Genomic DNA, 13,981 nt, shown 5'->3' with positions numbered 1-13,981 from the left:
TTGTGTGTGCAGCATCTGAGGATCACAAAACACCTAGAGGGTTTAGCCTTGCCTTTTAGTTTTGTCATAGGAGTCTGGAGGAGGAAGTGGTCTGCTAGAAATCTAACTCTCCCCCACTCAGGGCATCCTTGCTTCCTTCATCTCCTTTTTAAAGAAGTCAGCAGGGAGGCTCATGGTAACAGAGTCGTGTGAATGAGGACGAAAGGAGGCAGTCTGATAAGATGGAAAAGGCTTTATGTGCATTTCAGGCAGAAAGAGAAACTTTTTTTCTCTGGGACTTACTCAGAAGGGACTGGTCAATCCAAGCAGGCAAGAAGACCTATACATGGGCCATGCTGATCTCGTACTCTGCAGGTTTAGCCCTACACTCTTCTCAGCTGGCACTTAAGTTGAGCTCTGTCCTGTTGCAATAGAAATAAACGTTGGGTCCCTCCTGGATGCTGGACTTGAAAATAGTTTCCTTAGTTCTGTGGTTCATTTAAAAGGTGGTTTCGGACTTGGGTAACAAACAAAGTGGTGTAGAAGTGAATTCTTACCACATGTGTATCCTGGATTACCCCAAGATGGAGCTGTTTTGGATGATGATAATGATAATGATAATGATAATGATAATGATAATGATAATGATAATATATTATTTATACCCCGCCCATCTGGCTGAGATTCTCCAGCCACTCTGGGCGGCTTCCAATCGAGTGTTAAAAATAATACAGCATAAAATATTAAAAACTTCCCTAAACAGGGCTGCCCTCAGATGTCTTTTAAAGAGAAGATAGCTGCTTATTTCCTTCACATATGAAGGGAGAGAGTTCCACAGGGCGGGCGCCACTACCGAGAAGGCCCTCTGTCTGGTTCCCTGTAACCTCACTTCTCGCAATGAGGGAACCGCCAGAAGGCCCTCGGTGCTGGATCTCAGTGTCCAGGCTGAACAATGGGGGTGGAGACGCTCCTTCAGGTATACAGGACCGAGGTATACAGGATCCAAACCAATAGAGCTTATGCGGTTGTCTAAGGGTGTGTGTGTATTTAGTTTGGCTTATTGTCTTGAGGGCTGCCTGATTATTAGGATGTGTATCAGTTGTGAAATGGGCAAGTGTCTAATCATTTGCATACTTCATTAACATGCAGGTATTTATTAAAAAGATGGCCCTAAGTTTTTGTTCTTCTGGTTTATCTGTATTTATAGTCTCAGCATAAGAGGTTCTATGAATTGTTTGAGAGCCCCTAGTTATCCACAGGCACTTCCTTTGCCCTTGTTTCAGCACTGGGTTAAACTTTTGATCATGCAAAACTCATCAATGAGGTGACTTGAATGAAGAGCGAAAACTTTCTCCTGCAACTTCTATGATTCCTTTTTAAAACACCCAAACCTTTACTGAGCATTGTGCACAGATTTTAAAAGAAGGCAGTCCTTGCCCGCAGGAACTAATAGACATGGTACAAGAGGTGAAAGGGATGGAGAAGGAAATAAGTGAAGTCATGTGCTGCTTCTTATTGTGCTTACAATTGCCAGCTTGAATTAATGTTCTGGCCGGGGGTGATGGGAACTGTAGTCCAAAGCATGGAGGGTGCCAGGCTGGCCAAGGCTGAACCAGACAGATTCTGACATGCACTGCGGTCTTTCTTTTTCTGCCACTGTTCTCCCAGGTCTTATGGCAACAGACAGTGGATCCCACTTCAGCTCCCGGGACTCAACACACTTGTCTGACTCAGGTTCAGCAGAAGAGGTTGACGAGTATGAGATTAGAGGTAAGATGTAATTGGTATAATGAGCCTCATGCATACGAAGCTCCCTTATACTGGGACAGTTGGTCCATCTGACCCAAGATTGTTTGCCCAGGTTGACAGTAGCTCTCCAAGGTCCTTGGCAAAAGTGCTTCCAGGCACAAGTCCGCGATCCTTTTTAACTGCAGATTTCAGGGACCGAATCTGGGACCTTCTCAGCAGGACTCTGTGTGCGACTCTGAAGACAATAATCTTTGCCTGCATTGTCCAGCTCTTAAAATGGGAGTGACACAGTTCTCTAGTATCAGAACAGTAGGCACAACAGGAATGGAAAAGCACAGACTTGGGAGGATAATCATGATTATCATTTGCTAGTCTGTAGGCTTGAAAGTGTCCTTGCTGATCGGTCCTTCCAGTGAAGATGCAAATTTGAAGGCTGTTACAATGGGAGGAGGCTTGCCCATGCTTGCTTATTCCAACGTGAAGCTTACTGTTTGAATCTTCTCCAAAGGCCTGTTCACATGGCAGAATCGGACCGGCTTTTGAAAGGAAAGATCAGTTCTGAATTTTAAAAATGGGAAGGAGGAGGAGGTACTTGCACTTGGAACAGCCAAAGCTAGTTGTGCAGAATGCAGGATCAGTCCCAGTGCACATATTACAAGGGCTGGAGACCACAGTGTGTGTAGTTTGGCCATTAGGGAAGTGAGGCAATCCTTATTCTGCCTGTACATGATTACCCTGCTCCTCCCAAAGAAGAGCATGGCAGAGAAACCAGCCCAGCAAACAGTCTTACAAAAGTAGACTAGAGTCGCCTGGGTGATGCTCCCTAACCCCTGTGGAAGCTTCCTAGGCAAGTTTGTTCCCTGTCAAACTTTTTAAGAGAGATCGGAGAAACAAAAGTAAATATTCTACCTTTTTTTGGCATCGGCCACGAAACACTGCTGGTTTGAAACTTGGAAACTCACTTTGAAGCAAGGAATAGCTAAGCAGCCAAGACCCGGAGGAGCAGTTGTGCGGGTGGCCTGGCTGTGCTTGGAATACTGTGTGTTGGGGTGAGGGAGGAGGGGAAAGGATCAAGAGCTCAGAGTTGGTGGGATCTTCTGAACCCCATAATTCAGTGGTTTTCAAACTCTATCCTGTGGAATTCTGGGACTCCCCAGAAACCTCTCAGAGGCTCCTCAATGAAGTCAGCTTGCACCTGCAAGGAGGGGGTGTCAATTGCATTATCAGCTGCATTTTGGATTACAGTGGGGGCCTGGCCAGTACCCTATGTGTGTGTGCGCACGCACGGCTATGCTCCAGAATAATTTGTGATGTGCAAGGGTTACTTGGCAGACAAATTTGACATGGAAAGAATTCCCTCAGGGTAGAAAATCTGAAAGCCACTGGTCTGGTTTGAAGGGCCCTGTGCTATTGGGAGTCTCTCCTATCCTTGCTCTGGTTGTGCTTACACCCTCTCCCCCCCCCCTTCTTCTGCTGACATGCAATATTTTGTCATCACCATATCATGCAGATGGTAACGATGGATCTAACCTGACTCAAATATCCAAGAATGGCCTGTCTGTCTCAATGGCTTCCTTATTTTCAGGTAGTAACCTCGCTCTGCGTGTCGGTCGGTCTGTGTCACGTGGGCACAACTAGTTAGATCGCCCTTGGGGTGTATTGCATGTCATGCCTTAGGTGCTTACCTGTAGTGTTTGCATGTTTTGGTGCTGAGAATATAAACAGAGGTGAGAGCAAAACAAAGCAAAAACCATATGGGCCAAAGTCTGGTCTAAACCAGGCGGTTTTGACAAAGCAGCAAAAATCTATCAGTTGTACAACATACATGGCCCCACTGTGGGAGGGACATTTCTGTTACAATCTATCTGGGACTTCCTGATCCCTTTCTTTTGCAGTCCACTGAAGGCTACAAAAGCAGGGATATCAAATGCAAACTGTCATATTTTGACTGGCATAGTGACCAGTTTGAACTGTGTTCTCTCTCTCTCTCTCTCTCTCTCTCTCTCTCTCTCTCTCACACACACACACACACACTCACACACGCTTGAGTAAGTCTCTCTACTAACACCTCGTAACTAATTTCCCTGTGTGTGTGTTTCTTCGGGTAAACTAAACAGCTAGCAGCCACTTCCCTGCATGGCTTATAAGCTTTCCACCTTACCCCACGGTAGTCTTGTTCACTTCCTATGGTTCTCGCTCTCTTAGCTGCTTGCTGGTGTTGATAGAAGGATTAGACCAGTGTGAGCAACTGTGGCTAGCAAAACTTTTGAGGACCTTTTAAGAATTGGCAGACCAGGTCAGATTGGTGGCCTTTCTGCCAATGGAGGACAACTAGGTGCCCTGTGGAAGTTTACAAGCAGGGCCTGATGTGATCTTCCACATCATAGATAAATAGCCCACAATATCTAGCAGTCTGTAACTCCTCCTCTCTGAAATGGGGGTCATCAATAGCCACTGGGCAACTAATCTGCCATTTAGTTATATAGAGTGTAGTTGCTTTTTAAAGCCATTTGTTATAACAGCCCCCCACAGAATTCTGGAAAAATGGGGTGGTAGATGATGTTAGGTGAGGGAATATGTGGCTTAAACTGGGGAGCAACCTACTCATTTTCTGATGGGAGAACCACCTATCAAGCCATGCCTTGGGAGCAGCAATACTTGGGTGAACAAAGCATCTCTTCCCTCCTGGTATGTGCCAACATGCTCAGGAACTGAGGCCACCTTGGAGGTCTCTGTAGCCGCCTCTCTTCCTAATGGGAAGGATGCAAGCAGCTACGAATCAATGCCTCATGTTTCCAACCAGGCACAAATTGGGGTGTAGAGGATCAGATAAAATTGGGTTAGATGCCAGATGTGGCTTGTGTTTACTTTAGTCTTAGAAACCTCGAATGCAGGCTCTGACACCCTTCTTGAGGCGCTCTCTGTGGATGGTGCAGAAAGTGGGCAGACTTTGAGGTGGTCCATTGTGAGAAGGCCTCGGCCCATAGGCGAATTTGCCCATCTCTGCTGTAGATCAGTTCCTTGTTGTAAAGTTGTGATATGTGTTAATCCATCCAGAATCTTTGCCATGTCTAACCTTCCCCCGCTTCATTTGTGCTGTGATTTAGATGCAGACATCAAGAGGAGTGCAGCTCCCAGCAAGAAGTCCTTCCCCTCCTCAGGCTCCACGTATGTATCTCTGATGTAGCATAAGAACATCATGATGGCTCATTCCTCCCCCGGCTCCATGTCATTTGGGGTGAAACACTGGGAAGATTTAGGCTGAAAGGTTGAAGAAGGGACAATTGGGGGACAAATTTAAGAAAGGTCTAAACAGGCTTCTTCTCTCAGTAATATATCTGAAGGGTGTTGGTGGTCCAAATGTAAGTAGGATCTCGGCTGTTTGGGAGCCATTTCTGGTAGTATCAGGGCCAAGAAATGACAAGGATTTAAAGCTCTGCATCTGGGTTGGCTTCCCAGTGTGAAGGAATGGGTGAGGACCAGATTGCAGGTCGCTGAGGTTCTGGCTAGGCTGAGTCTCGCGGATGGTGGCAGCATACTGCCTCCAGGGGCAGGTTCCAAGTAGATAAAAGCAACTAGGTTCGAGCCAGAAATGGTGGTTTATTGCTTCTGTGCCAAGAGAGGTGTCAAAGGTGCCAGCTTGGGTCTTCAGTGGAGAGTAACCAAGAGGCTGCTTCCACAGGCAGAGGCATGACTGACAGGAGCCTCTGTTTTAGCTCCTCCAACTGGCCGTGTCTATATTTTGGTTGGGACAGGGGCAGAAATAACAAATGAGGGCTAGATGTGAGAAAGTGCAGTAAAGTGTCCTTAGGACACTTTTAAGTGAGGCAGAAACAGGGGGAGCCAGATCTTCACTCTGCAGACGTTGCTGGATGACAATTCCCACTGCTCCTGGGCCAGTTGGGCATGCTGACTGGGGCTGAAGGGATTGGGGAGTTGAGCAATTTCTGGAGGGCCACGGGTTTCCTGTCCCTGCAGTAAGAGACGAAGAGTGAGGAATTAAGCACAAGGCTTTGTGGGACCTGTAGGGTTTCAAGATGAACGTTAAGGGGATGTACAGGAGAGACCTCCTTTCCTGCTGCTTTGTATCTGTGCTAATCTCCGCTGCTTTGGCCCACAGCTTCCACTCTTTCCTCAACTCCAACTCGGCGGAGGCTGTGGCCATGGGTCTGCTGAAGCAGTTTGAAGGGATGCAGCTTCCTGCCGCCTCCGAACTGGAATGGCTTGTGCCAGAGCAAGATGCCCCGCAGAAGGTAGGGTTCCTGAGTTCAGCACCTGCCAGAACAGCACAGTCATTTTGTGCTCTGCACCCCCCTTTCCCCTCTCTAGTGGTGGTTTAAACTTAGCCACTTTACAGCGGGGGGCAGCAAACACTTAATGTGCTGGATGTGGTGGCTTTTAAGCATGGTCGTAACCACTCTAGATTAAAAGGGCAAAGGGCAGCAGTCCCAGTACTTCAGGTAGGCTAGGTGATGTGGCCAGCCCATCCAGCGGCTCAGGTGGCAAGGGCAACAAGACCTACGTCTGCACAGCACAGTGGGAGATACTACTGACACTGGGATTGGTAGAGAGCAGGAACCAACGTGGCCAAGGGACTGATGGGAGTTGTAGTCCAAAACGTTGGATGAAGGAGGCTGGGAATTGGTGTTTTGCCCTTTCTGTCATGTGCATTGACCACTGACCAGGGCTGTGGCTGATAAAAGTGAGCTATGTGATCTGTGAAATTTAGCTGTGGTGTTGGGACAGGTTGCTCCGCACCCAACACAGAGATAAGAAGCAAAAGATCAGATGTTTCAGATGTTTCAATAGGAGGAGCGTGGCAATCTGAAGTGCCTCCAAAAGCTTTCACCAGGCCCACCTCTGTTCCTGCTTCTCTTCCCAGGAGCAGGGAAGACTTGTTCAGGGAGCCACCTTGATAGATCATTTGCTGTTGGTTTTCAGGGCCCGAGACTGTCTCTTAAAAGGCTTCTTAAGCGGCCCAAGTGGTATAAGAAAAGACAGCTTTGCAAAAAGTTGCTGCTGGTATGTCCCGAATGGGAAGTGTGCCCAGGGAGTGTCGTGTTTACTGCGTGCTCTAACAGCCTTTATGAATGGCCCATCTGAAGGGGCCCAGGGTGTATGAGTGTTGTGGCTGCGCTCTCTGCATGGAAGGCCTTGGTTTAGAGTGGTTTGTTGTGGCTGCTCAGTAGAAAATCGGGTTTATAACCAGGGCTGGCCACACCTGAAGCCAAAAGACTGCAAATACAAGCCAGCTCAGTGTGACTTGCACCAATCAGTAGCCACCTAAACATGTGAGTCCAGGCTGCATGCCTCGGCCTCCACCCCAGCTGCGTTTTTGCTGACATTTGACAGCTTCTTGATTTGCGGGAAGTCAATGGCCGGAGGAAGAAAGGTGTCTTAGGCATGCTTACAGTCCTATAGCACTGGGGCACAGCAGGGCATTTTGATGCAGAATTCAGCACCCTGAGAATTTTGGTATGTTTTAAAAGCAAAAAACCTCTAGCCCTTAAAGCTGCCATAAGGAACTTGAGTAGACATGGGCTGTGCTGGTTGAAATCCCAGAATCTAAACCAAGGCTGTGCAGGAGTGTGTGGTCAGGGTGTGGAACGTCAAAGCTCTGCATCGCTCCTTAAGCAAGTTCTGTGTGTTCTTCTAATTTTGTCTATTTCAAACCACAGGCTTTGCTTGTATGTGAGAGCATGAGGCCTTTTAGGGAGGCAGCAGTCATGCAAGTCACACAGGGAGGAATTGCAGCAAGCATAATGGCCCTGTTTATATACTTCAGTGGGGTGTAAGGGCCCACCCAACGCTGATACTCTGTGCTGGAGACAGTGAAGCATTTCAGCGCTGCTGGAAGTGACTAACAAGCACCGGTGTGAGCCCCAACTGTGGCTGTTCTCCCACTCCTTGGTCGCCTTGCAGATCAGTTCTGCGTTGGCTTTACAAAGGCGCTTCAGTGGTGACCTGCGGTTCTGCTGCGGAGTTGCTCTGCAAGATGCTGCTTTGTTCCGTTTGCCATAGTTTTGGGGCTGTTGTTGCTCTCCACCCACTCCCCACTTCACACTCTCAGTTTGACAGTGGGCTCTATTCACAAGGGATCACTGATTGTCGACTTCCTCTTGGGTAATGGCAAAAGGAAGCTCCTCTTTCAGCAGTCAGGAATTCCTAAGTGCCCTCTTGTTAAGGTCGTGTGCACTCTGGGATTACAAAGTTTCACGTGCGTGTGAAATTTGAAAAGCGAGGGTGGTGGGCAGGGAGGGGACTGCAACGTGAGATTCTGCACTTGTGCAACAGAAATAACATGGAGGACGCAGTCACACGTAGCAGTTTACCACTGGATTGTGGAATAGCCACGGGATTGCTATAGCAGCACTGACTTAGCAGCATTGATTTAGTGCTTAAATTATTTCCAGAAGATTCTGCAGTAACCAGATCTTGCCTACTTGCTTGTTGGCTAACCATGGAAGCTCTGTGCCCGGACCCAGGTGCATGTTTACATTGTGCGTCTTGTTCTCCTCCTGCAGCTCTTGCCAATTCCCGATTCTGTGCCCATCTCTCCCGACGATGGGGAACACGCGGACATCTATAAACTCCGTATCCGGGTCCGAGGGAACTTGGAGTGGGCGCCTCCCCGACCACAGATAATCTTCAACATCCATCCAGCACCAACGTAAGGAGACAGGTGGTTTTCAAGCCTGCAGTGTCCTCTGTCTTTCTCTTCCTCTTTCCAAATATGCCCATTCATGCCCTTGCTAGAATCTGCCAACAGCAGCAAGAGGATTTTTCCCCTCTTCACAAAAACTTAGAAGTTGTCTTTAAGAATGGAAGCCTTACTCACAAAGGAAGCTGCCTTATGCTGAGTCAGACTGTTGCACCATCTACCAGAGGATGAGAAAGTGGCTGGGAGGTGGCTTTCTCATGATTTGCTTGATGACCAGCCAAAGTACAGTGACTGGTGAAAGTGTCCTCTCCGTGGCCTCTTCCCTAGCTCATGTCTGGTGGGTGGTGACATTCTGCAAGCACAGGCCTTTTCTCAGAAAGCTAGTGGTCCTTGTGGTTTAAGAACAGGCTTGGAAACGGACAAGTGTCTTCTGTCCTTTACAATAACATTGCATGCCCATGTAGAGGGGTTTTTTTATTGCATATTCAAATGCTGCATGTTAAATCCTCATAACATTTTCCTTAGCAGCCCACTCCCTGCCCCCCAAGGTAGGAGGTTCAGATCTATCTATCCTCTGTCTGCACACATACATAGCACATGTTTTGTGTGTCTGCAGGAGAAAGGTGGCAGTGGCCAAGCAGAACTATCGCTGTGCCGGATGTGGCATCAGGACAGACCCAGGTGAGTGATGGATTTGGCAGAGTTCTTGAGGCCCTGTTTATGTTATTTTATGTTACTTTGTTTTTAAAACTTTGTTTATAGACAGTTTAATGTTTTAAAAATCTCTTAAGCATCATACAAGATTTTCAAAGACCCTATTATAAAAATTAAAAATACAGTGTAAAACCAATAAAACAACTATATGGGGGAATATAAAACAGGAATTGTAGGATTCAAAGCATTTCATGCAGGGTATGAACTTACAGGCTGGGGAACGCCCAGGTGAAAGGTACGTCTTCACAAGACATCTGAAGCAACTGATAGCTGCTGTTTCACATATGACAGAGGGAAGGGCATTCCAAAATAAGAGACAATAGCAAAAAATGCTTATTTTCAGGTCAGCACCCTCGGATATTCTGCAGGGTGCAATGGCATGTGTAGAATTTTCCCAGATGGCCTGAATTGATCTTCTAACTGAATGCAGGGGGAGGCAGTCTTTCACATAATAAGAAGTCATTGGACATAGCCCAGTAGCTGTTTGGCAACTAGTGCAGTTTCTTCAACACTGCCTGAACCCTCAAAGATTTTGTCTTAGAAGGTGGTGGGTGGTATTAATCTGATTTGACTGGGTTGTTTGTGTATTAATTACTGTTGGCCACTTTGTTCTGAACAGAAAAGCAGAATATAACCAACCAACTAACTGATGTGGTTCAAATCATGAACTGGTAGGGACGAAATTCACATTCCATATACTTATGTACACATGCACTACACTGGGGGTGTTGAAACTGGCACCTTGGGCAGGATACCTTCCTTTTGTTTTCGGGATGACTTGTGGATAGGCTCAGCCCCCGTTCCCCAGGAGGAGTCTGAACACATTCATTCATTCATTCATTCATTCTCTCTCTCTGTCCCCCCAACCCCCGTCCCTTCAGACTACATCAAGCGCATGCGCTACTGTGAGTACCTGGGTAAATACTTCTGCCAGTGTTGCCATGAAAACGCTCAGATGCTCATCCCCAGCCGCATCCTGCGCAAGTGGGACTTCAGCAAATATTGCATCAGCAATTTCTCCAAGGACCTGCTAAGCAAGATCTGGAGCGATCCCCTCTTCAATGTGCAGGACATCAACACTGCCCTCTACCGCAAGGTCAAGCCGCTCAACCAAGTCAGGGTAAGGCAGACTGAGTGTGAGATGCCCCGGAGGCCATCCCTACCCTGCAAGTGTAGCTTTTATACCTGCTTTAAGTGTCAGGGCTTCTGCCAAAGCTGTCTCGGGAACTGTAGATTTGTGAGAAAGCTTGGGGATTCTGTAACAAAGAACAAGCAGAGCAACATTCTGTAACCTGGCGGGACTTTATAGCTTATGTTTCAAATGAGGACCTGCAAAGTTCCTTGCCTGCACCTAAGAAAGAAACATGGTTCTTCTAAATAGTTTAATATGCATACGTTGAATTGTATTTGCCATTATTGCGTAAGCATCTTTTCGCTTTCTGTGCCTGTGTGCAGTGGGAAAGAATTCTGTTACATATCCCTATTCAGAACCGCAAATCCCACAGTTCCCTGGGTTCCAATATGTGTGGGAGAGGAGCAGATACATGCTCTTAGGGTACGTCCCACTCCCCACCACCCTGGAAATATTGTTCTACATGCAGGGGCCAATTTGCACACACACACACCTTTTTTGAGAGAGAGAAAATTACTGTTTGAATCTGAGCCAAGCGTGCAAACCTCCAGGTCCATCTTTTCCATTTTTTTGAGCCAAGCCTGCGCCTCTGCCACTCACTTCGACCTTATGCATAGAAATCCTGCCCCAAGCACATTTGCAGAGGCCCTTCATTTTCATTTTATTTCTTTAAACCTCTGCTCAAAACCTTCCATTGATGTAAATTGCTTTTTTTATAGTAGCTTTTCCCACCCCTAGAATCGTGTGTGTGCAGCAACTGTTACTGAGCACAGGATTCAGCATCCTCAGAATCTCAGCGCTTTTTTGCCTTTATATAAAGTTTCCAACCCTTAAGGCTGTGCAGATCACCTTGAAAGTATGTGGTTGAAGCCTGGTGAAATCTCAGAGCAGCAGAAAGGACAGGATTTCTGGGGCGTGGAGCTACAGCGCCCTGCAGAATACCCTGCTCCACCCCAGAACTACAGAAATGAGTAACCTAAGCCAAAACTGTCAGATGCAGCGAATTTGCATGCCACTTACACAGATTGGTGTTTCTAAAGCAACAAAGCATACCCAAACCTGCCTGGGGCAGTCCGATTGTTATTTCTTCTAGCTCTTGCACCTGGTTGTTGTTTTTTAATTTCCCTTTTTCATTTCCCCCTTCCTTTTTAACCATGCATCCCACTGGGTTGGGGAAACGCCAAAGTCCCTTTTGAGGCAGGGCCAAGAGCTGGCCCTGGGTTTCTGCTCAACTCCTTGCTGTGACACACATACCTAATACTTCTGAAACGAAAGAAGCCTTCCAACCTGAGGTTTTCCCTTCCACTTGGTCTTTTCCAGCTGCTGAGAATCCAGCTGTACCACATGAAGAACATGTTCAAGACCTGCCGCCTAGCAAAAGCGTAAGTGCTGTGGGATGCAGGCAAAATGACAGAAGCCCAGCAATGGGGCTGGAGGGGGGGGGCGCAGAAAGAGTAGTGGACTCCTCCCAGTGCACTCCTCCCAGATAGCTGCATCTCCTCCTACAGAACGTCTATAGGACATGCTCTTAAACCACAAGGAACCTGGGCCGCCACCACCAGCACATGAACTTCTGTACCTCACTTTTAGTCTTTCAGGCACCTCCACCCTCCCTTTGTTGAGCAGAAGACGCATTCTTCTGCTCCTTGCTAACCTCTAGGCCTGGGCTTAAGCAAGATGTCTGTTGCAACTGTCCCCCGACTCCACCTGGTCAGTGGGGCTGTGGGATCATTTCCTCTGCTTCTGTGCATAGGGGTGCGCACTGTGTACCAGTGCCTGCTTGTCACATGTGAAGATTGCACAGCTGTCTATATTTGCCAGTTGGAAAGCTGCGAGTGGCAGCAGATTCCCTGCAAGTGTTCAGCTGCCCAAACTGTCATGCGTGACATTCACACAAGGGTCTAACTATGTGAATGTACACCCCACCACACACACACTGCATCAGAGATGCATAGACCTTGCTGGGTTGTTGGAACAAACCTTAGCAACAACCACTCTGCCCTTAGCCACTCTGAGCGGCTCCTGACAAAATATTAAAAGCAATACAACTTGCAGATGGAAAATAACCATTGCAAGGGAAAGGAGCAGTAGGGTAGTGAGATGATAGGTGGGAAATGTGTAGCCTTGAGCTATTAAAGAGCTCTGCCGGCAGCCTTCACTTGCATCAGCTGGTCTGGCTGCAATATTCGCTAAGTGAGGGCAGGGAGCATTCAGAACAGAACAAGGCTGCTTTGTCAAGGTGCTGATTTCTGACTTGGTCCTGCAGGCTCCTGGATGCCTTTGACGCCGTGCCAGGTCATTTGACAGAGGACCTCCACCTCTATTCCTTGAATGACCTGAGTGCCATCAAGAAGGGGGAGCTCGTTCCTTGCTTGACAGAGCTCCTCAAGGCAGGTACCCAGCACGTTGAGAAATGCATGGTGGGTAACCTTTTTACTTTCCCCCCCTTTCAGCCCCTTCCCGTCCTCCCAATTTGTATTGTATTTGTTTCTCCACTGGGTCAAGTTTTGCACAAAAGCCATGCAGGGAGACCTGGATTTTCCCAGGCAGTGCTCTGGCTGCATGTCTGGGTGCCAGGGAGGCTGATCTTAACCCTTCCTAGTGAGACAGCTTGAGCTGCAATCTCTGTGGGAACATCGGTGGAGGAACTTAGGATCGCTCTTGCACACAGCGGAGAGGGTAACTTTGGTAGACTTCTTGTAATAGAGAACCACATGCACTGCTAAATTGAAGCTGGGATGAAGCTCATTTGAAACACAGGACCTGTTCTGGCTTCTCCCACATCTCCCCTCACCCCCACCAGAACCATGGCAGTGTTGGCATGGGGACCCTGCAGAACAGTATGGTGTGGAGGACTGCAATAGGTAATGGGGGGGTGGCCCAGGAAAAGTCATTCTCCACGGCATTGGAATTCCCTCCCCACAGAGGTGTGTTGGGCACCTTCGTTCTATGGTTTCTGTGGCATTCTGAAGGTGCTCCTCTTTATCCTAGCTCTTGACACATGGGAAGTATTTTCAGGATCCACCTTGTTCCTGGGACTGGAATTTGTTTCAGCTGTTGTAAATACTGAATTATAAATTGTTGTGACCAGCCTTGGACCCTGGGTAGTAAATTGAAATTATAATTTAATTGATTGATTGCAACAACAGCAAATCCTAGTGCAGTGCCATTGTTGGTTACAACAGTATGTAATCACATACGCAGTCTTGCTGTAATGCAACCTTCACAACCTGTAACCCATATATAAGGGCACACACAACAACAGCTGGTTAAGATGCGGCAGAATTATTTCTGTGCTGCAGATTGGGTGGCCAAAGTTGCTTGCCTAAAGCCCTCAATGGCTGAGGCAAGATTTTCACAGGGGAGTTTGTGATTCCTTGGCGATGGTAGTTAATGAGATGTCAGGTAGCCTTTTTAGAGATCACTTGCCACTTTTGTGGAGCTACAGTGCCCAGCGCTAAACAGATGCCCATGGAGGTTGCTTGAGGGTGAGGCAAGGACTCCTTGTGTCTCTCTGTGTGTGCACATGCTACAGATCCAGGGCTTCTCTGTCCCTTCAGAAGTGGGGATGCAGCTTCTGCTGGGCTGTTCTCCTTCACTCCCCTCCGCTTCTTCCTTTTCTCCCCCTCAGCTGTGCCAGGCCAAGGGCTTCATCTGCGAGTTCTGCCAGAACGAGGAGGACATCCTCTTCCCCTTTGAGCTGAACAAGTGCAGGACGTGCGAAGGTGAGAACGGGAGCCACATCC

General features: G+C 47.8%; 1 protein-coding gene across 3 annotated transcripts in view; it reads left to right on the top strand.

Annotated features, from left to right (window-relative positions):
• The window catches only part of RUBCN (rubicon autophagy regulator), a 49,252-nt gene that overhangs the window by 30,395 nt on the left and 4,876 nt on the right, over positions 1-13,981 (top strand). For 2 of the 3 annotated variants that reach the window (XM_081007408.1, XM_081007409.1), the window contains 10 exons: positions 1,648-1,749; positions 3,239-3,313; positions 4,836-4,896; positions 5,849-5,981; positions 8,253-8,398; positions 9,006-9,070; positions 9,985-10,223; positions 11,556-11,617; positions 12,502-12,655; positions 13,867-13,960. In XM_081007408.1, the coding sequence (XP_080863534.1) occupies positions 1,648-1,749; positions 3,239-3,313; positions 4,836-4,896; positions 5,849-5,981; positions 8,253-8,398; positions 9,006-9,070; positions 9,985-10,223; positions 11,556-11,617; positions 12,502-12,655; positions 13,867-13,960 (1,131 nt within the window). The remainder of the gene's footprint in view (positions 1-1,647; positions 1,750-3,238; positions 3,314-4,835; positions 4,897-5,848; positions 5,982-8,252; positions 8,399-9,005; positions 9,071-9,984; positions 10,224-11,555; positions 11,618-12,501; positions 12,656-13,866; positions 13,961-13,981) is intronic. The other variant, XM_081007410.1, reaches the window with a different exon arrangement.

The sequence above is a fragment of the Podarcis pityusensis genome (genome assembly GCF_964106645.2).
Source record: "Podarcis pityusensis genome assembly, chromosome: 5".
Classification (NCBI taxonomy): domain Eukaryota; kingdom Metazoa; phylum Chordata; class Lepidosauria; order Squamata; family Lacertidae; genus Podarcis; species Podarcis pityusensis.
The sequence above is the reverse complement of the archived record's forward strand: the minus strand, read 5'-3'. Positions and strand labels throughout refer to the sequence as shown.